This window comes from Falco biarmicus, chromosome 6 (assembly GCF_023638135.1).
Source record: "Falco biarmicus isolate bFalBia1 chromosome 6, bFalBia1.pri, whole genome shotgun sequence".
NCBI classification, from domain to species: domain Eukaryota; kingdom Metazoa; phylum Chordata; class Aves; order Falconiformes; family Falconidae; genus Falco; species Falco biarmicus.
The window spans coordinates 42,873,189-42,896,423 of record NC_079293.1 but is presented as its reverse complement, the minus strand read 5'-3'; the positions used below and the strand labels follow the sequence as shown (position 1 = coordinate 42,896,423).

Below are 23,235 nucleotides of genomic sequence, written 5' to 3'. Positions count from 1 at the left end.
CACATGATCATACCCTCCCTTTTAGATCAGATACGAATAACAGCACTTCAAAAGTGAAACACTAGGCCAAGGTTCAAAACAAACTGGAGAAGAAAAGGCCATGTACATAACCCCAAAAATATTTCTGTGGACTGCATAGCTGGTATTTTGTAAGACACAAACACACGCACATACAGCTGTAAAATAGTTCACTGTGTCCCAATGAATTATGAAGTAGTAGTACGCTCAGTGAAACCACTTGAGTCCTACAGTTACCACGTGGCAAATACATTTGAGGCTGGACAAGCCGCAAGTGCTCTGCATCACTGATGACAGATGAGGGTACATAGCACTGATGTGCTCCTTACTTCAGGAAAGGCATACCTAAGCACCCTCCATTAGATAAGGAAAACTGAACAGCAATTTGAAATCTCCCATTTTATTCTTGGCCTCATTACTCATTTTAGAAATAATACTGATGAGGTATATTCCCATAAGAATCCAACAAGTTAAAAATGAACGGTTTAACAAATAACGTATTTCCAGTCTCTCAGGTACTGCTTTGTCATTGACTAATATTAGCAGACTAGAAAAATGACAGGTTGCAATGTAGCAATCCCTTCAAAATTATTTTGTAATTCATATATTTTTTACAGTTAGCTGAAAGATCAGAACCAGACCTAGGGCAAAATCGATTTATACCATTTCTGTCTCAATCACTTGAGCTGGACATGGAGTCTAGTTTAATAAGGGCTTTTCCTTTACAACAGGCTAGATGGCAAAAGTGATTTAAAAATTTGACATAAGATACAAAGGCTTTGAAAAGCTCAACTTTCTAATACCTATTGGACTTCTAACATTAGTGTGTGATCTAGAAACTCTGGACTACACTTAAAAAAAAAGAATCAACCCAAAACATAAACCAGAGCCAGCCACATGGAAAAAGTATATGCAGGAAACCCCAAAAGTCTCCTCACTCCTCCCTCTTCAAAGTAGCCTCTTCTTTTTAGGACAATGTGTTGGGTTTTTTATTATTATATAAATACAAGATAGCAACCTTGTACCAACTGTGAACTGCACTGAATATTTTTTTAGTTAAAAGGTTGTTTTAAAGAGAGAGGGGAGAAAAGGTTCACCAGCCAGCTTTAGATACGTATGCCAAAAGAAATGAGACACCTGCCATTTTATGTGTAATATGTGAAAAGCATGTATTGTTCCTATCTGTACAAAGGATTTGTTTAATGTTGAATATTGGCAAGATATACAAACTGAAGGCAGCTTACTATGTGGAAGAAAACAAAAGTGATTTGATGATATCTGTAGAATTAGCATGAAAAGGAATTCTCAGTAATTTTTAAGACAATTCTCCATTCTCGAAGTACATGGAATTAGAATAAACTCCAATATCTATGCAGCTCTGGGAAAAAACACATCACGTATTTTCATGAAGAACCCAGCTTCACAGTCTTGAATACACAGTCTGCAAGGATTCTGTAACCCAAACAGAAGTATCACAGGCATTCAGGTACGTCTCTAATTGACAGAGGGTGGGAAAAGAAGTACCCTCTCTACTTGCTCCATTTCCTTTTGCCTGTCCCCTCAGCCTCTGCTACTGGCTCCTGTCAGAAAGGACAGACATGCCCTTACATGAAACTCAGAGATAAACCAGAACCTTTATTCTAATATGTACAAGAACTGGTGTCCAGACAAAGGGGACTGACACAAAGAAATCAGCAAAGATGCAATGGCATTTTAAATTGTCTGCCAATAAACCTCCGAACAACGCCATAGGAAAACATCACCATACAATGCCAAATAAAGCATCATGGTGAATCTATTTCAAAGGTGTTTAAAGAGATTATACTTTCTGAACATCAACCTTCAAGACAAGGCAATGTATCATCCAAAAAGGATCCTTCAATTTCCAATGAAACTATTTTGTAGCACTATCTACAGAACAGAAGTCACATTTCTCCCACAGTCTTCATCAAAGTTTTACTTCCTTCGAAGAAACAAAGGAAATTTGTGTCCTCAGTGCTAACTCTAATTAGCTTCAAGCTGTGCAACTTTCCAGTGCACAGCATACAACAGCATAACTTTGGACAAGTTTTACTACTCAGTTACGTAGGCCCCAAGAAATGAGGTTATGGTGGAAACACGGTCAGAGTGTCAAATAAGCATCTCTTCTTCATGGGTAGCAAACTAGTATAACTTCTGCTTTTTATATCAGAAAATTCTCACAGGGAAAGGTGGAGGAGGGTTAAAGAACAAAAGCATTATTTTTGTAATGCATCCTAAATATGCAATGCCTCCAGCCTGACACAAGACACACAAAACATCTACTGCATATTAAATGTCTCATTACTTAATTTAGCAAGAACACTCAAATACTCTGCTAGCACTAGTAACCACATATACCTGCAGTGTCTTGCACTATTACTCTGCACCATACAATAGTAACCATCTACCTCTTCAACATAACAGGGATAAATTCCTCTTTCTTTGCTCGCCAGAAACAGACAGGCTTCGGTTTGCTTAGCCTGTATTACTACTGAGCACTGATAAACTGTCAATGTTAACAGGCCATACGATTCTTGCTTCAAGCTGAAGTGGTAATACCATTAACAAGTTGGGTGCTGCATTGTTGTTGTTAAGAATAGTTAAACTCAAGTCACCTTTTGCTCATTTTGGGCAATTAAAATTTCCTCTGCATTTCTTCAAGCAAACAACAATGGGACAAGTCTATTACAATTGGTCTCATAAGCTACGTTACTATTAAATGGTACCTGCCATATTACTGCAAAGGTCTTGAGAAAGATTTTTAGTAATTGCAGTTCAAACTCCAGACAGTCAAGAGCAATTTTACAGTACGCAGCACTACGAATATTCATTCAGTATATGAAAACAGGACACGTTTGTGTGAGCGTGCCCACATCTCACATATGAGAGAGGTTTCCTGTAACATCAGGCTCCTTAGTACATCAGGGTCCTTGCTGATGAACTGCTATCATAAAAAAAAAAAAAAAAAAAAAGGGTTGTACTACATGACATCATTATGAATTATAAATAATCAGAAAAGTGAGATCACTGCAAAAAAGTCTCAAGAGGAGTATCTCATGTCTGACAGTTGCATACGGGGAGGAATATTCCCCCCTGCAGAAGGAAATACAGGCACCCGAGCCCAGCTGAATGCTAAAGCAGCAAAATGCTAGAGACTAGTTGTAACTTGAGACTACCTCGAGTGTTCCTGTTCTGGTTTTGTGTTCAGTTGTGTATGTATGCATATATCCATATGTAATAAAGGATTGCTACTGGAAATCATTTCAGAAGCAGAAATCCTGTCAAAGCTAATTACTCCTCTTTCTTAGAAACAGACGCTTTGGTTTCTCTTCAGAAGCAAATGGTCTAGACAGACAACTGAATAATCACTAAACAGTCAACAATCTGTTCTCTACTGATGGATTCTCCCTATGCAGCAGAATACCAGAGAGTTCAGCAGAAGCACAGCTACACTGGCTCAGAACAAAGGTCCTCTGTCACCAGCACCAGCTGCAAAAGCCATGTCAACCAAATGGTCCCCAAAATAGGGGAAAAAAAGACTCAAAATTAACAGAGCTCAACTCAGAAAGTTTCCCCCTGTTAAAATAGCATTCCTTATGCTTGCACCATAGTCTCATGGTTTGCATTACATGCTCCCATCTCTCCCTAATTCCCTAATCATTCCTCTCTTGGTTATTTTACATTAGCCAAGGTCTACGCCTCCCCACCCCGTCTCTTTTTGCTGTCCATTTTTCGTCTGTGGCTTCCCGTTTTCAAAACTATCTAAATAAGACAGTCATTGTAAAGCTTATACCACATAGTTGGTTACTGTGATATGACCGATTACTGGATCTCTGGTTTTGATCACTTCTTCAACATTTCCTATCTCTGGATCATGTGCTAGTTCCAACATCTACTGAGTAAGGGAAAATTACAGATTGTTTCCCTCTGGTTAGTCACCTCCTTCAGCTGGTTCTAGATGTCATCATAAATTACAGGGACATGAAAAACCATAACTTGACACCTGTGCCATGTTCATACAATGCAACCACTTGGAAAAAAAAAAAGGGGGGGGGGGGGGGGGGGGGGGGGGAGGGGGGGGAGGTGCAAAGAAAAAAGCAAGCCCCAACTATATGTCACATATTCTATGGCACATGAGCAATGCAGCAGTTATCACCACATAGTTGTGGTGGGCTTGGGGCTGTTTTTTTTTATGGGGTGTGGGCATGTGTGTATGCTTCTATTAAGTAGCAGAGGACTTCCCCTCATGAATCACACTTAAAAAAACCCCAAACATTACTTCAGCTGGGAGTTCTAGCCCCTTGTCACACAGGGAACATCCAGACTTGACACAACATGCAGTGGTCTGTATCGGTTTATTAGTTCCACTTCTGCCTGTGCAAACTAAACTTGTCCAACCCAATGGCCTTGCTAGGTCTTTGCATTTTCAAACAGGTGATCTAACAAAGTCTTGCAAAAACAACAGAAACCCCAGCCAAACCTGTAGATTAAACTAAGCTGATAAGCAAAAAATATATTGCTGCTTTCAGTCAACCCTACCAATAAGAAACTGATTACAACATTGCTAGGCATTCAGTATACATATATTAATAGTAAACACTGGATAAACCTGCTTGAAAATTGTCAGTGTTTTGCAAATTGTGTTAAATCATCCACTTACAGGGTTGTGCCCTCCTATCCAGATGAGGGCACTTGATTTGTTACTTGATTTTAACTTAATCTGGTTGGGGTTTTTTCAGTAGAAAAAAAAAATGAACTTCAAATAATCCACAGAAAATTATTCAAAATATCCTTCGACATTAAAGACAAATCTTTGCCTTATTTTTCCTTATCAGAAGTTCTTATAATAGCTGTTCACATAAACTATATTCCTTGATTAAAAGTAATTCTTTAAGAATGATTAATTGTTAATTTGACAAAAGAAGAAAAAAAGGCCCTACTGAACCTTATCTTATTGCAAATGTTGTCACTAACCATTTTTGCTGGAGGACTACAAAGTGGTTTTCCATTTATGAGAAAAGTCATTTAATATAACTGACAATAATTTGGGGTCAATTAGGGAAAAAACCTAGTACTTAAAAGAATACTTCTATGAAGCAAGGCATATTAAAGTTAACTCAGATCCACAAATACTTTCCCACAGAAGGCAAACGTATCGGACAGGTCACTAGTCAGCCTTACTACTTATGCCTATTCACTTAATTTCCTTTCTCTGCTTTGTTTCTTTTGTTTCTCCTTTATGAAAAGTGGTTGTGGTTTTTGGGTGGGGTTTTTTGTCTGTTTGTTTGAGGTTTTTTTATAGGCTCTTCAGCCAAAGAATTTGAATATTTTACATTTAGTAAAACCAACTTCTATTAAACAGACAACTTTTTTTTTTTTTTTTTTTTTTTTTTAGAAACTAAGAATTTGAAACCATAAACAATTCCTCATTAAGCCAGAAAGAAATACATACAATTAAACTGTTATTTTTAGTCCTCGGTACTTAGAAAGAAGCTGTATGCCATGGCAAAGTTACCTAGGAAAAGTATGGAGAAAAATATAAGCAGTAAGAAAAATGCTGAAGGTATAAAAATAACACTGAGAACCAACACAAGGAATGTCTTAAAACCAAAAACTAGAATTGGTTGTAGTGTTTGGGTGCCATTAGGAGTAACAAGGAATATTCTGACATATCTATAACAATAATTCCCGGAAATGTAAATAGTAATTTAAAGCCATTAAAAAAAGTGAAAACATGCAAACACAGTACAGCAAGACACCTATACACTGGTTCCCAGAAACCCTTAATGAAAAGTATATACTATAAACACAAATTTTAAGAACAGTAAAGGAATTTCACTTATTTAGTTCATTTATATTGTATTTAGAAATGGGGTGCTCTAGTGTCAGTGCTCTCTTCAGGAAAGAAGTTATTGCTTGCCTAGAAATCTCTTCACTTTCATCTACAAGTACAATTAAAACACGGTAGGCATGTTTATTTGCTGTAGAGACTTTTAGACCACACACATGATCTTAGTACCCAAACATCTTCCAGGATAGCATTGAGCAATGTGATTCACACCTGCTCTATGTTCTTTTTGTTTTCTCTTCAGTATAATAAAGTAGCTTTGTTTTTACAAACCAAGGAATTTTGATGTGGTTTGTTTGGGGGTTTTTTTGTTCTATATACTGTGCTGTGTTTACTACCAGCCATTCCTTCAGTTTACTCCACAACTTTAGATCCAGTGTTAAGAAAAATAACTTCCTCCTCTTTCAGTGCTGCTGCAACACCACCATGAAAAGCATTAAGTAGGAAGACATGGGTGAAAAAAGGGTTTGAGTAACTTGCAGCTAAGCAACTATGTTCACTGGACTAAGAATCTTTTAGCAGCCAGAAATGTCAGAAACCATTATCTGCATGCTCATACAGAAGAGTACAAGGTCATCAGAAAATCATCGCAAATGAGGCTGACCTATTGAAAAAGTAATTTCAACCAGGCATGACTTGTCTTGTAGCTTCAGACTCCTCTGCATGTTTCTCTCTGCCCCTACACATCACCTCTTCTCTGCTCAGCCCTGTCCACTGCATCTGAGCTCCAAGCACCACAAATACAGCATGACAGAGAAAAATGCTGATTGCTTGCACATCGCTGGTGTTGGACAAGTCAGTACTCATACCACCTGCGTGCAGACAAGCACCACTGCAGAATGAACTGATCTTTGCAGAATGTCACCACAAAACTAAGCACTGAATCTCAGAGTTGCAGTTTTCAAGGAACCTTTCACTGGGCTCCTTTCTCCAAGAAAGGCTAGCACCGTCACATAGCACATCACTTGGCACCTCTACCAATGCTCACAGAAGAAAAGCTGTAGAAAATTTTAGGACTTTTCTTTAATAAGCAGTACAGGTTGGGCTTGGCTATTTATTATCGCAAACAATAGTCCATCTTTTAGCTCAGTTTCTCAGTGTAGCCCTTTGATATGGAAGACTGGATACAAAATTAGGTATGCACAACTCTACAAGCATCTCTTCAGGCAGCTTATAATTGTGTATGTCCAGCACTGATCATCTTGTCACTACCAAAGTAATGGTTTCATTTAAAGTACACATAATATTAAGGATGCAAACCCAGTTAATCAGAAAGCCAAGGTGTTATGATAGCTTTTTGCTGCAGTGACAATGGCAGCCTGATCATAAGCTTGGGTACTCTTCCTCCCACAATATCCTTCATACTTTGAAGTATGTGAGTAATGTTAATCAAATGCAATGAACAGAAAGATTTGTCCTGTATTTCCTTTATCATTATTCAGGATTAAGAAAAACAACACATCCATAAGACAGAATGGGTGAAAATCATTCTAGCTTTTAAATGTTGTAGACTGTCTATCTCGTAAGCATTAAAGACGTATCATTCTAAAACATACCCTTCCAAGTTCAGGAAATGTAACAAAAAATCTTATGCTACATCTATGAACATGGCACTAAAATGGGGAATGATGAAACACCAATGCCATAAAGAAAGCTTCTGAACTAAGGAAGGAAAAAAATCCCAGTATTTCTCTGAACCTGGGCTCAAATAGCTTCAAATGCCTCACTTCCAGCTTTCCATAATTGCGACTGTACCTAACTCAGACCAGGGAACACCGAATTTCAAATTCTGTATGGGAGTCATCCTCCTCCTCATATCCAAAAAATGAACTAAATAGAGAATATCTAAACAGAATGAAGTAATGCAGTGTGCAAGTGACCAAGTATGTGTGTGCTGCAAGAGCACTGTAGTGTCAGAGATCTCTAGCTGTCAGCTAGATCTCTGCATAAGCTAGTTTCTCTTACTGAAAAACTCGCCTGTTACTAGCATAGGTATCTGTGCTGCACTGCTAGATAGACATGACCTATCTGTTATGTATGAAAGGAAAAATGGAATTATTATTTTTTTTATGATGTTACTGATGAGTTTGATCATCAGGAACTCACATACAACAGAGAACTAATAAAGACAGATTTTTTAAACACTCCTCAGCAAGGGAAAATACTTCTGCCAGTAAGATGCTGTTCCCTTTTCAGTCTGGATTCAGGACCTCTCAACTTTTTAAAAACTTAGCACTATGGAGCTTTACAGATTTGCCTTGCCACTGGAAGTCTGTCATATTCTCAGTGCTTCCTACGCCTCCTACTTCTTCCCTGGGGAAGAAGCTTGCCGTGTAAGGTTGGTGTGCATGTACCCAGCTGATGGCATGTTTGCTCTGTGGCTCTGAAAACAGCCATGGAAGCAGAGCAGAATGCACAGACTGATCATGCTTTACACGAAACTACTGTATAAGGCTTTGTAAGACTGTACAACATCTAGAAGCCCAAGGCCTCGCATGCAAATCCAACATTTACACCTTTCAACTCAGTTCACAAGAGCAGTGCCAGGAACAGAAGCTGTTTGAAGATACGGGCAAGTCCCTCACACACAGAGGAGGGCAAGGGCATGATGCCTGTTGGCTAAAGGTGAAAAAAAGTACTCAGATATTTGCCTAAGGGAAGACTTGAAGTTTCTTCAGTGCAGGTTAAGCAATGCTAACAGCTGTTAAATCTCTGAGGCACACCAGGAATTCAATTATGGGAAAAAATGCCAAAATACACAAAGAAATTGATTATGTATTTCCCATCTAGAATTCCAGCAGAAGAAAAGCACCTTGTTCAGTTAAAGAAACCTGGATCCAAACACCAGTTTAAGCTAATTTAGCAAGGATATTATAAGCATACTCATTATTCCAACAGTAGAGATCTGTATAGGGGATTTTATCACTATACGCAAATATTCTTGGATTTTTGTTTTTCTTTCTTTTCCCTCACTTTTATTAATTCCAGGCTTTGTTATAATTTTTAAATAAAGTCTTATATTTACAAACAATAAATGCACAGTTTCAATGTTACGGTTTGTGCCACTCACCACATAAGACTTTGGGAAAAAAAAAACCACCACCAAATCGCACATGCTTTTGCAATTACCCCTCTAGTTTCCTACGTAGCACTCAGAGTAGCCTCCTTCAGCTTTCTTTTTCTCCCAACTGCCCAAAAGAGCATCACCAGGCTTTACAGTGTCAAAGAAAAAAACAAAATCAAAATAGTATTTTCTGTCAACTTCACAGGAGTAGATTAGTTCCTGACACTTTTGACGTGACCAAACAGTGCTTCTGTCAGCTACATTTTTTGACTCAACCTTGAAATCATTAGCAGTTTGGAATAAATTCTCTGTCAAAAGCATAAAAGACTTAAATTGTAAAATATTGAAACAGAACTCTCCAATCCTTATGATGAATATACATCTCCCTTCTCTGTGTATTTAATTAGAAAAATATGTAGATTTCTACACTTTGAAAGCACTGTTGAAAATGAATCAACAGATAATAGTGCTCTGTGTAACAAAGCGAAGCACTGCCTGTTTTATGACCAAAGTCCAGCAACTTTATAAATCCTCACAATTAAAAGAAATATATATCACCCTGAATTCTCATTAATTTTTATTCATGCCAAAAAGCAGCCAGCGTTGCTAAACACCTAGCTACAGAATAAGTCTAATGAACTTAGAAATTACTACTTCTCAGATAAAATATTTAGGTTACAACTATTCAGTAATGATTTTAACTCCCAGTTTAGGGGGTTCGGAGTCACTACTACAGCAGGGGAAAAAAAGGTTAATCGGAGTCTACTTTTTAGTCAGAGCCTGGGGATTTGTTTCTACATCAGGCACTGAGGCTCCTGAAAGCATCCATACCCAGTGTGATGGCATACACTAACCACAGCACTGATGTCAGCATGAAGCATTGCACAGTGTCTCTGCTTCAAAACTCCACATGGAAAACCATGTGCATAGAATGTACAACTGTCAGACACCATCAATAATTACCGAAAAATGACACCTTTCCCATCCCTTGCATTTATTTGATGATAAAAATATTTTCACATCAGTCTTTCCTCTTCTTGTGCAGAGCATCAGAATGTTATACTTTTAGCACTTTGTTCAGTTGGAGGTTTTCTCTCTTGGCTTGAATTTGATCCCTTTAAGGTAGCAAATGCTCACACAAACTTCTACCTCCTCTGAGGCTGGTTCATCACTCAAAAAGAAGATGGAACCACAACAGAGAAAATGTACACATTGCTATTACTTTAAAATAAGTAAAAAAAATGAAACTTCATATCAGGTTGATTCCAAGGTGAATGCATATAGACTGTATAAAACCTAGAGCAATGGGGAAAAAAATAAAAATTTTAGAAGGTGAGCTGAAGTAATATTTAAGTGAAAAATGATGTATTTGTTCCAGTAATTTCTTTAAAACTATCTCATTTGCTATTCTCTCTTTTATTACTGATAATCCTGAATTCTTGCTGACCTGTTTCACGGACTTAATGAAAAATATACCATTAAAAGTAATGATTTGATTCAATCACTGAAGTCTCAGTTGGTACTGAAAATTTTAATTTACACCCAAATGAATCACACATTTATAACAGTATGTATTTTTTAATGACTGTTTATAAAATCATAAGAATATTCCTTTCATTAACCAAGGGATTTTACTTTAGATTTTAGAAATTCTTCAAGCATCTAAGTTATCAACCAGCTGCTTCAAGGGAGAGGAAGTCTTCTGTGGTTGGTTTTTTTTTTTTTAATCTATTGCATTACTTAAATTAGGACTTTTGGACTAAAACATAGTTAATATAGAAGGAATGTATAAAGCTAACTTCAAACACAAGTGAAAGTAAATGTATTAGAACATTTACTTAATGATTTATGGCTTTAGTTTACTACTCTCTCTCAAGCTTACAAATACTTCTTTGCAAAACCAAAATTGCCAACACCACTATGAATCTATCTGGGAAATATAACTGGTTTATTGTGTTATACCATCAAACATTGACATAAGTATTTCTTCTCCCCATTTACACATTCATTTGACAAGAAAGCTTTAAAAGATGAAAATTATACTGTAAAATAAAATTACTAGCATCAGCAGCTACTAAATTCTTTGAGAAGACCTTTAAAATGTTCTTTCTCACTTCAGGCTATGCCTGTTCATTTAAGTTCAGCAGAACTATGCAGCTTCCTACATGCCCCTGAATCTGTCCTGCAGAGAAACAGGGTATAGGGATACCCAAACAACAGCCATCTATCATGAGCACAATCATGTGTCAGTAAGAGTACAGCATCTCTGACAATCAAAAACTAAAGTTAAGGCTGATCTTCATTCACTGCAGAACCAGAAGAGGCTGCTCATGTCACAGAAGTTACTGCATGCCTATTCTCTGTTTGGCAGAGCAGGCTACAAAGCTTCACAGCCAGTTATCTACAGTGCTTGCAATCACTTTAGAAAACCATCACTTCACTACTAGCCCTGACGTAATGTTACATCAACATTAAACAAGAAGATAGAAAGGAACCTGCGAGAAAACTTTTGTTCTGTATAGGATGCTTTTAAAATGTCCTCATGCATTACAGAGGAATAAATTATACAATGAATAACCAAGCATGTTAAATAATTTGTTAGTAATAAATGGGTGATTGTGACAACATTACACTCCTTCCGGAAAGAGGTGCCTACAACACCACCCCAAAACCAACACACAAACTAAAAAAACCCAAACCCCACACACACAAGGAACAGCCACTTCGCACAAGCAAGTACTTTTGAAGTTACACTGCGCTCAATAGAATTCAGTAAACTGTTGATGAAAACAAAGTGATCTAAGTGATCTCAGTAACTCTGAGGAATGGATGCAGACACTGCAGGCCTATCACGCACATCCTGTACAGAGGAATCGTACGTAATTATTGATGTTCTGAGTACCCTGAGTCTTCGGATGTGGACAACCACTGACAGTACTTTAAGTGATGCTAGAAAAGGAGCCACATTACTGGCCTGACAAGATGAGGATTCAGGTTCCAAATCTGATTAGCACCCCCACTCCTCCCCATTCTTCTTTTGCACATAACAACTAACCACTGTGGATAAATCTCTAAGTAGTGCGTTAGGATCTCCAGCAGCTGAAAGTGGAGGAGTGGGAATCCTAAACACAGTAAACCTTTCTGAAGCACAGCACTGAAGTTACTTTGCAGGAAACATGTTAGCATAAACATAACCTCCAGCAGTTTTCCTAAAAAGAAAGCTCCAAATCTTTACGCACCATTTTAGATTTAGACACAGTTTCCTGCTAAAATTGAAAGACCAGAACTTCAGAAAACAAAGCTGCTTCTAGTAATGTTCCTAGCAGTTTCACAGCCCCTCACACTACCCACCCTGGATAAATGACATCCACCGAAAGCCAAGTCAGAAAATACAGATGGTGTGGTAACTTTCTAAGAAAACTTAATAGCTGAGGTTAAGAGCTCTTGTAAACAACAACAACAACAACAACAAACAACTAACCCCAAAACCCAGAACACCCCCTGCAAGGTTACTTTGCCCATTAAACCAATTCCTTTCATTTCTGCTGCATTCTAAAAAAGCAGCAAAGCAAAAAATGGGAAAAATAACAAAAATACAAGAAAAAGCAGAATCCTATTTCCTCCCCTATTTTGTACATACATTTTGAAGCCTAGCCTTTAATCTCAAGAATCTGCATGAAAACAGGAGTGGGCGGCTGCCATGGCAACACAATTTTTCCAATTTATTGCTGATGTTCCTAGGGTGGATTACTGGCTGTAATAACAAGGGATTGAGGATCCAATAGTTCAGGAGTTAACTGGAATAAATATTCTTCTCCCCTAAAGAGTCTGCCTGCAGCAGTAAGAAGCAGGATCTAGATGAAGATAACCTTAACAGAAAATAAAACTGATTCTTCAACAGTCCATGCCTGCAAATGCAGACAAAGTTTCAGAGGGATTTTAAAGTGGCAGCAGCCTCTCTCTTACTGTGTACATAAGAATATGGAGTGCATCGTCAACTAATGCTGCCGTTCAGTTTTCTCCAAAACAATGATGCAGAGGATACTCTGCCCTTTGAGAACACAGGATGAAAGAGGATAAAACTCTCTAGCACTTGCACAAAACTCATATGGAAAAGGCTCAGTTACACAGAGATTCTTAAAAGATTTGGAGTAATCCTTGCAAGCTCCATCCCACACCTGGAATGACAAGTGACCAGCTCTGCTAAATATAGTATGTTTCTTCTTACTGGTACAATTTATCAAAACAGACCACAGAAAAATCAAGGACACCCCAGAAGATTCTGTTGTTATACCAAAAGCATCTCAAACTGGTGTCAGAATAAGAAAGGTACAAGCAGGACAAATAACTTTCAGCTCCACCTGATACAGGGTATGAAAGCTCCTGAAAAAAATATAACAATGGCCATTGTATTATTGCAGCTCTGTAGTGGTTCTCTGCAGTTGGAAAAACAGATTTGCTGCTGCTGTGCTGGTGGGTTTTTCCTGGCTCTCTGCCTTTGGAAAAACAGACCCCAGCAAAAAAATATTTTCATGCAGAGAAATGTCCTCTCTCATTTCCGTGCACAAGTCCATTTCTGTGACCCAGAGCTCATCTGTTGATGTGCTGTCCTTAGGTTTCAGGTAATACCCAGCATTTTTTAATACAAATGAAACATCATCTGATCCTAAGAAAGCATACACTGTACTGAAATCCCTGAATTCTTTTCTGGGCAGTTATGGCTTAGAAAAAAGGTCTTGAGAGTTTCATTGACAGGTCTCCGAAATAATTTGCTCAACATGCAGCTGCAACCAAAAAAATCCCAAAAAACCAAAGAAGCCAAGAAAATGCTGCACATCATCGGAAGGGACAAGACAAAAAGCCATTGTTTTACTACAGTATAAAAAATTGATGCAACTTCATTTTAAGTACCACATGCAATACCAGCCACTGCACCTCCATAAGGATATAGTGAATGCAGAGAGATGAACAACAGAGGTAGTTAAGGGAATACAATAGCTGTCTTATGGAAATTGATCACCGATATGTTTGTGCTCTACCACCTTCACTGGCTATGCACATGGCTCACTCTTGAAGGTCAGGCCACAGCCAGTCGTGGTCTTCCAGCTCAAGACACAGGAGTGGAAATGGATGGTCTGATACATCCTAGTGCATCAAAGTGTTCTGAGAATTTATTAGTAGTAGATGGGCTACTACTAATAATAATAATGGAAGCAGGGTGGTCTTTTGGGATGTGAGACAAGGAGCAGCAAGCAACACTGGACTCATTGCAGCCTTTCAAGGGACAGACAGAAATGTTGATTGCTGTGCCGTTTCTGCAAAGTAAGCCTGATTTGTGTCACACGCATTTCCCTCCACAGCAATGTCAGAACATCCTCTTAGATATTTGAGGATAACTATAAACCTTCAAGAATAGGCTTTATTCATTGGCTTAAAAGAGACCCAGTGAGGTCCTAAAAGTTTATATAGGAGTCTTTGATTAAAACACACACTAGATCCTCAGAAAAGGGCAACATGAGATGTATATACTGATAAATACCTATTATCAAAATGAGAGTATCAAAAAGGCAAGCCCACAGAAATATTTTATTTATTATCTATAAAAAATTATATAAAAATATAAAAAATATTATCTATAAAAAAGTGCATATCAACTGTTTTTTCCACAGTAAGACAATCTGGTTTACTCTGCATCAGTGACAGAATATTTTGTTCTTTCGTTATCCAAGTTACTTTTTATTTTAAGTACTGATCTGTTGCAACTTTCCTAACTTATCAGAAGACAACCACACTTCTGGGAACAAGCTGAAATACAGCCAGAAGCAACATTTTTTTGTCAATGTAAAAATACATCCTAATCTAACACTTCATTCTTTGTGCCATGCTTTTGTTTACACATCATTCTTCTGGAGAAATAGCCCAGGAGAGCAGAGCGATACACTCCTGATTCATTTACGTGATACACAAATCAGTTTGAGTAAATCCTTAGTGAGCAGTGGCTTCATGTCAGACAGGCCCACTTGAGAACTCTTCATTTAACTTCAGGCATTAACTACGCTTCTTTTCCTGTAACAAAATATTCCCACCCACAATTTCCACCTCTTCCTCCTAAACACACTTCAAAGGAAAAAGCCTCAGTTAAAGCTCAATTAATTGTACCATTCTTGTACAATACAATTCTTTGTACTGGACAATCTCTCTTTTTCACCATTAATCAACGTTTTGGATTCTCAAATATGCACCGCACTTAAAAACTTCCAAGAGTCCTTAAAAAACTCCTATCCATTACAAGTTTACTTAAGGAGCTCTCAAAACATTCAGTAATGCTGACTGACTAGTGGGGAGGCTATTTCCCCTCTTGATAGAGCGTATAGTTTTTGAAAAACACATCCTTACTTTGAAGGGCCACTTCACGACATGATAGAGACCGCTCAAGCTCCTGCTTCAATCACATCCTTGTCCATCAGATCAGGTTGCAGCTCCTCCTCTAAGCAAAAGGCTGTATTGATCCTCCTCTTCCAACCTCAGACTTTTTAATTCTCCTTTCTGACCCCCTCAGAGCACACGTGTCAGTCAAAATTTATACTTCAGCAAGTAGCTGACCACCTGTACACAGGACCAATTATATGCATTCTTCATGTCTTATGTGATGAAGCATAACAAATTAATAAAGCCCTTTCTAGACTGTAATTAAGAGCATAGACTAGGGCAGTACTGATGACAATATACTCATCTTTTGATTCTTGCAGTTAATTCCTAACATGGAAGCAGATTTTAATATAGAAAATACCCAAGAAAAACAAATCTAGAATAATTAAGTAGGACTTAATTTAATAAGCCCATTGACTGAAGTCAGGCAGGCACACTGAAAGAGCACAGAGAAGTTAAGGCTAGAAAAATCTTTTCTCCTCACAGACTTTTCCTGCTGGTAAAGAGAACAATGGTATTACAGGCACCCTGAAGGGACAACAACAAGTAGAAAGCAGTTTCCCGTTGGCTATGATAACATTTTTTTATAAAAGTGACAACAGCTAAGTAAACCAGAACTAAATATTTGCATCTTTCAGCATTTGATTACTTTAACAAACCAAGTCTGAAACATGAAATACATAGACAGCAGCCTGAAGAAGTTTAAAGAGCATCTGAAATATTAATGACCTACCCATAGACATAAAATTATCAATCAAACATTCACAGGTCCTTGGCCAATTCATTCCAAGCTCAAACGAAGCTAAGTTAAGCATCTCTGTGATCCAAGACACATGCATTATTTAGCATTAGCTAGACATTTGTTCATTTTTGCAGACAGATGCCAACAGGATTTATGCGAGAGGGTACCCATTTCTGCTTAATTTGAAATGTCCTGTTCTCTCTCTGAAAGCTAAACCACAGTGATTTATAAAATATAGGCAGTCTTTGTATTTTAGCAAAAGCACACTTTCAAAAAGCTACAGTCAGGAACTCTTCCAGCAGAAAAGCAAGATACAAAGCTCTCTGTGCATCTCCAGAGAACAAGGTGTCAGAATCTGCGTTGTCTCCTTTTGTACACAGGTGTGACTAGCTATTTCCATAGGCACAAAACCAGCCCACTGATTTTTCACTGTACTTTTGTACCTCTTCTTTTCAGCAGAATAAAATATTGACATAAGGGTTGTCTTTTGGGATTACGGGGGTGAGGTTGTTTTTGATGTTGGTATTGGTGGGTTGGTTGTTTTGTGGGGTGGGTTTGGGGTTTTTTACATGGACTACGCAGCTAATCAAAATTTGCATCACACTTTAAAATCCTAAATAAGCATTCATAAGGAAAACTGAGAAAGAACAGAATGAAAGGGAAAACCCGAGCTGGTAAGGACAAGCAACAGCAAGAAACTGGAATTACGGGAAAAACCACTGGCAATAAACCCTGTAAAGGCAGATGTCATCATTTTCTTTTCCCTATAAGCCATTCCTTGTGTCAGTACCTTTGCAGATAAGTTTTCTACACTCCAGGAGTGTGATACATGTAGACTCAGCTATTGGGTACACTTCATAACAATCACTTTTTAACTCAGGTACTTTTAAACTTCCTCTCAGCATCCCAAAGCACTGATGAATTTTCCAGTATTCTTGGGAGTGCCACCACAGTCCACTCACAAAGACAAAGAAATTTTGAGAATAACTAAAATAGGAAATTCATTTTCCCATATTTAAGCTTCCTCTTGCCTTGCCCCCTGCCAAACACAGAGCACAACTCAACACCCAGACAGAATGTTCTCACTGCTTAACTGTGCTCAGCATTTAGCATGTGATAAGACCATGAACTACTACAGATGACAGAAGTTTGGGTGAAAAACACAAAAGCCAGTCCAAAATTTAAAAGTATTTGCTACATCCTGAAAGATTTCTGTTAATCTGAGAAATATAGGCTAAATCTGTAGCCCTGATTCAGGTGACTAACATTGCTGTCAATAACGTTTGCTTTTAAAGCATAGGAGAATAGTTGATATTTAAAACACAAACAAGTTTAAAAATCAAATTGCAAATAATTTGTTTCCTCCTGTCCAAACAGGCCTTAGCAGCAAATAAATGGCGTGAGCTAACCCAGACTGTCACATAATACTGTACTTATTTTTCTACCACTGCTGAAGCCAAGCACCAAGTGAAGGAGACACAGAGGGAAAGACGAATAGAATTAGTGACAAGAAGCTGAAGCAAAGAAGTCATTTCATGTATCGGGGGAGGGCGCAGGGAGGAAGTAGGTTAATAATAATAATGATTATTGAACAAGTAGAGGCAAAAAGCAATGCTAACAGAAGGAGGATTGAGGACCCCGAAAAATAAAGGGTAGGAGATGAGACTATCATGGGTGCACATCTTACAGAGATGAGCCACTATTTCACCACTTCTATTTTTGAAGTACCATCAAGGACAAGATCAGGTAAGCGAGCTGGAAGTAAGAGCAAAGGGATCACAGAGAAGAGAAGATAAATTGAGGTATTGAACCGCTCAATTTGTATGAGGACAACTTCAAAGCAACACTCAGATGTGAAACTAAAGGAAAGAGGACAGCAGAGGCACCCAACCCTTGCTCAGGGAGACCTGGGGAGAACCTTTCCAAGGCCAGCTGATGTGGTACTGCAAGAGCTTAATATGGGATCATAAAAAAGCAGTTGATTAAAAGTAAATCTTATGAATAACATGAAATGTTTAGAAGGTTTAACACTTGAAGAAGCATAAGCAAAGAAGCATTGAAAGAAGTACCAGGACAGCCAGGGATGAGAGGTGGAATAAAGGGAGTATGTCTGAGAGTGAGAGAAATCAAATAATGTCTCTGCAATATTTATCTGATACAGTTGCACCTCAAATCTCCAATGAAAAGTTTCAGCTTAACACAGAATAAATATTCTAAAAAGAGTACCTTAAATGCAAAAAGCAAGTGACTGCAGCCAGTAATACCACCACAAGGCACAGAGAGACTGACAGCACGGAATCACAAAGTTATTTTACAAAGAATCTGCTGAAAGGTCAGATTTGTCAGAAGGTTTTGAAAAGGGAAAAAAGAATAAAAAATCCCAGGCATAATTCCTGCGTTCCTCAAACAAGCGCATCCTTATTCAACATCCTAACCACACTGACCATTACTTAGCTGTGCGGAAGAAGTGGAAGAAGCACCTCCAATGGGTTTTGGTTTGGTTTGTTTTTCCTCCAGTTTTCACCTTCTACCTGAATAAACACAACTTTTCATCTTGATGTAGTTTATTAGTATTCTGCAGCTTCAGCCAGGAAGAAACAATACCTGCTAAGAAACAGCAGTGAAGCACAAACCAACAGACAACCGTGGTCCAGCTCCTCTCCTCTGCCAATGACTAATAAGCAACACTTCAATACAAAGTGAAATGCCATGTGCTAATAATTCATGCTTGGTACAGCACAGTATCATCACACGATATATGGGAATCTCTTGGTTCCTACCAAAATAACTGTTAAAAAATAACTGTCCACTCATCAGCTAAGAAATATAGGCAATGCAACATTGTGCTTTTGCTTGCATAGGTGTACAAAAAACAGTGATGCACCGGGCTGCTTTAACTTTGTGTGTTGCAGACCATTAACACAGCTCGTATGAAATACTGGACTCAGACAACTATATCCAATACAGTGACATTGCAGAAACATTGTCTTTTCAAAAAATGAAAGAATAATCTCTAAAAGCTCCCGAATGCACTTACCAGAATCTTAACCTCAACACATAACAAAATATCAGCTATTCTTTAAATAAAAGGGCAAAGACTAAACAACCCAGAAGTGTTCTGTCCTTCACACTGCTGCAGTTCACTAGTGACTCAAATGAGCCATCCAGCATGATTGCTCCTAAATTTTTCTGCTTTGGAATGATGTATATAACCCCATTTTTATAAATCAATTTGAGATCTTCATATGAGAGGCACTACCAGCATTATTTCTTATTATCATGCACATACTATAACCTAGCATGAGACACAAACAAGCCCTTAGAAAATGACCTGTTAGAGATCTATCACCTCCCACTGACCTCCTTCAAAACATATATGGATCTGTTTGAGCCTTTTATTGCTCTTTGGCGTTAGTAATCCACCATTTCATCATTATAAAACATTCACAGCAGATGTGCCTAAAAACAGAGCATGATGATTTAAGTGGATAAGAACAGGAAGAGATGAACTCTCAAGAAACAAAGATCCTGAGTTTATGCTAATAACTTTACTTTAGAAGACTAAATTAAGGATAAATGTATGCAGATCTCCTTAAGCTCTTCTATTTTAAAGTTAATTCTCAAAACTGCTGTTCATGCCAGGCTACGTTTTCTGTAGTTTCTCTAAGTATTCTGAGTGAGTATTTCTGCATTACTAAGTGTTTTCTCAAATTCAATTTTTGCCCTCACCACAGCCGAAAAATCAGTGTTGTGTTGGCAGAGGGGAACACAGTTGTTATGCAATTAGCTATAAAAAGCTGCATTTGTTCTCTTTCCCTGTTTACACCATACAAAAGAACAAATATGGTAAGATGGAACCAGCTTTACTAGAATGAATTTTCCAACAGCAAATACATCCTAACTTGATTACTGATCAGAGTTAGTGAGACAGAGTCTACACATTCTACATGAATGAAGATACGTCGTAGATGCAACAGTTTTTTATTGTCAGAAAATACTTAGGAATTAATATCCTATTATGTAACATTAATACCCTATTATGTACAAAACTGCACAGAACTATCAAAACCAGAGAGTTGCTGTAGTTTCAACAGAAAAAGGCAAAGACAAGTTTTAAATCTCAAAAACAGTTTTGGGTCACAAAAATATAAAATATTTGCAGTATAAATCTGCATGGGGGGCAAGGGGGAGCTTCTATAACTGGTCAATTCAATAACATGTAGAAAGCCACTTTATTTTATTGAATTTACATTCAACATGGCTTTCACAACTCTTGTTCAGTTCTTACTTTTGTATGCCTTCCTTAATTTGGAAAAAACCAGCAATTCTGTCTGGCAGAAATCTAAAACCATCAGAATAAATTAAAAAAAATTATGTGTTTGGACTAAACATATGTATCAAAAATCCTTTGGATTAAATTTTGTAGACAGCTTCTCAGTTGTGCTTTACTGGGCAAGGTGGGTAAGCAAAGCTTCATTCTATGATTCACAGTAGAATATTTATCTGTAAAACTTAACCAGCTTACTTTGCAGTGGTCATACTGTTGCTGTAAGGTTGGAACATCTCCTCCAATGGGCATTTGCCTTTTTAGTTCTTCATCTTTGACATTCAGCCATTTGATTAACTCTTCCAGGGATGTCAGCAATCTGTTCCATTTCTCTGCGCTAGCCTCCAAGTGAGCCCTGTGAAAGAACATAGAAGGATATTTAAAGCCCTGAATAGCAAAACCAGCATGGGAATGCAATAAATAAATGAAATTGTTCCATTTTTAAGATAGGAATGTTTCAAGTGTTTAACTGCAAAGCAACTTTGTGTTAAAAAATCCTCCACTTCAAAACATTTTGCACAGCAATTCAAAATAAGCAGACAAAACCCCCATCTACCTGAGATGCTTTAACTCGTCTAAAAATTTGAACACTGCCTGCCTAAGCAACATAAAGAAATGCTGTATTTTGTTGTGACTCCACCACTGCAGTGCATAAAGTACAAGCATCATTTTGTGAGCTAAAGCACCACAAAACTGAACTCTTTTATGCCAGGGCCTTGACTCTCCAGCAGCAAAAGCAACAAGTTCTCCCAGCAGTGATCAACAGTAAATTGCCTGTGCTACTGAACGTATCAGTGACAGATTATTTAATACATCTTTAGTCAATGGTAAGTTACTAGAGAATTAACATAGTGAATCTGTCCCTCAGGTTAATTGACAAAACTCCCAGATTCCATAATACCTTTTTCTATCATTTTAAAGAATACCCTGACTTGATGGCTTCTCCCTGGAGAAGTATCTACAACGTATCTTCATTCATGTAGAACGTAGACTCTGTCTCACCAACTCTGATCAGTAATCAAGTTAGGATGTATTAATCAGGCAGAGGAGAGGCACCGCCCTCCCCCATCTATGCCAAGGCAGGTTACATTTAAATTTACAGTTTTGCCGTTAGACTCAGATTGTTACAAAAATAAAGCATCTCTATGAATTTCTTGAAGCAACCACAATTAAAATGTTAAGATCTATAGCTTCTGTAAATTTGATAGTGAAATCTCTATTCATCATGATTTATTACTGCATCTAGCACATATAAGTGCCTATCACCTTTAAAAACTGACACTGTGAGGCTTCAAAATTCCACTCCAGTTATTTAGTGGAATTCTTGTACACAAAATGAATTGGAAATCTCTAAAGGGGATAAACACTCCTGTAGCTACTTAAAAGACAATTTAAGGGTGACTCACTGTTCATTTAATATACAGGGCAATAAAATCAATAGTGAAAAAAACTAATTTGATATTAATGTGAATGATGTGGCATATGAGACAAGATTAAATGCATTGTAATCTACTACTAATGAGCATCCATGTGTATGCCAGATCATGCCAGAGGACAATATCACTAGCACATGGTTTCAGGTTCCGTGCAAGCTAAACTTGTGGGGGTAGAGCAGTAAGGGGTGGGGAGGAAATGGCCTACACTAACAGAAACTTGAAAATTCTTCTCTAACACGAACCGAGCTAACCTCTCTTGAAATGTCAGAAAGACATTAAAGGGAAAGAAAAAAATACACAGTGCAAAACATACTATATCAGCCTGGATTTCTCCTGAATTTACCCTTCTAATCTTATAAAAGAAATACTGAAAATAAAAGTGAGATGCAGTGGCAGCTGTAGAGTAGACACAAGCATTCAATTCTCCTGGGAAGCAGAGACACATGCATTCAGTAAACCCCATTCAAAGCAAATGCAGCACAGGAGCAAGGGAACCAAGGTATGCTCCAATTTGCATTTCAGTGGAAAGTTTTAGTACCATGTTTACATTTGTCATACAGATGTTATCAAAGAGAGTCAATAAACTACATTTATAGTTCTGCAATGTTTCTTTGGCTTCTTTGCTTTTAAAGACAGGATTTCTGGCCTTTGTTTTGGAATTGGTACTTCAACTGATACACAAGCTGGAAACGAAGTTTCAGGTGCTTGTGCTCACGTGACAAATGAAAAGGCAGTCTCCAAGGATTCACCAATTCAAAGTGGTGGCTTAAGAATCTGCTGTAATAAAAATACAAGGCATATATATAGATCATTGTTTGGTTTTGAGCACGGCTTGGAGCAACAATATTCCCTAGCAGCAACCACCTGATATTCAGAAGCTCTCCTGAGTGAATCCCAGATGAGCCTGAAAAGCCCAGATCAGAGGTCCTCAAACTTTTTAACCAGGGGGCTGGCACAGATGAAGTGGCAGGAGGTCATCTGCAGCTGCTTGGTTTCCCCCCCCCAACCCCCGGCGGGGGGGTGTCTGTAAATACCGGGAGCCAGATTGAGGACCCTGGGGGGCCGTATCCGGCCTGTGGGCTGTAGTTTGAGGACCCCCGGCCCAGATGCTCCCATCCAGCTGACCAGACTGAGAGCATCCCTGCCACCTCCACCCAGGCTGGATAAAATAATCCAGAAGAACAGCAAGTGACATAACTCCCCTTTCTGTTGACCCAAGAGGCTCTCTTCACAGCTGGAGACCTACTCAGCTTTTGCTTCTGCTATGGAGGTAACACTTTCCTGCTGAGCGACAAGGGAACACATGGAATCAAAAAAGATCGGTGGGTGGTCTAAATATAGAGAATCCTT

General features: G+C 38.2%; 1 protein-coding gene across 6 annotated transcripts in view; it reads right to left on the bottom strand.

Moving 5' to 3' along the window:
* UTRN (utrophin) overlaps nt 1-23,235 on the bottom strand; it is a 386,536-nt gene that overhangs the window by 110,720 nt on the left and 252,581 nt on the right. For all 6 annotated transcript variants that reach the window (XM_056344155.1, XM_056344154.1, XM_056344157.1 and 3 more), the window contains one exon: nt 20,648-20,804. In XM_056344155.1, the coding sequence (XP_056200130.1) occupies nt 20,648-20,804 (157 nt within the window). The remainder of the gene's footprint in view (nt 1-20,647; nt 20,805-23,235) is intronic.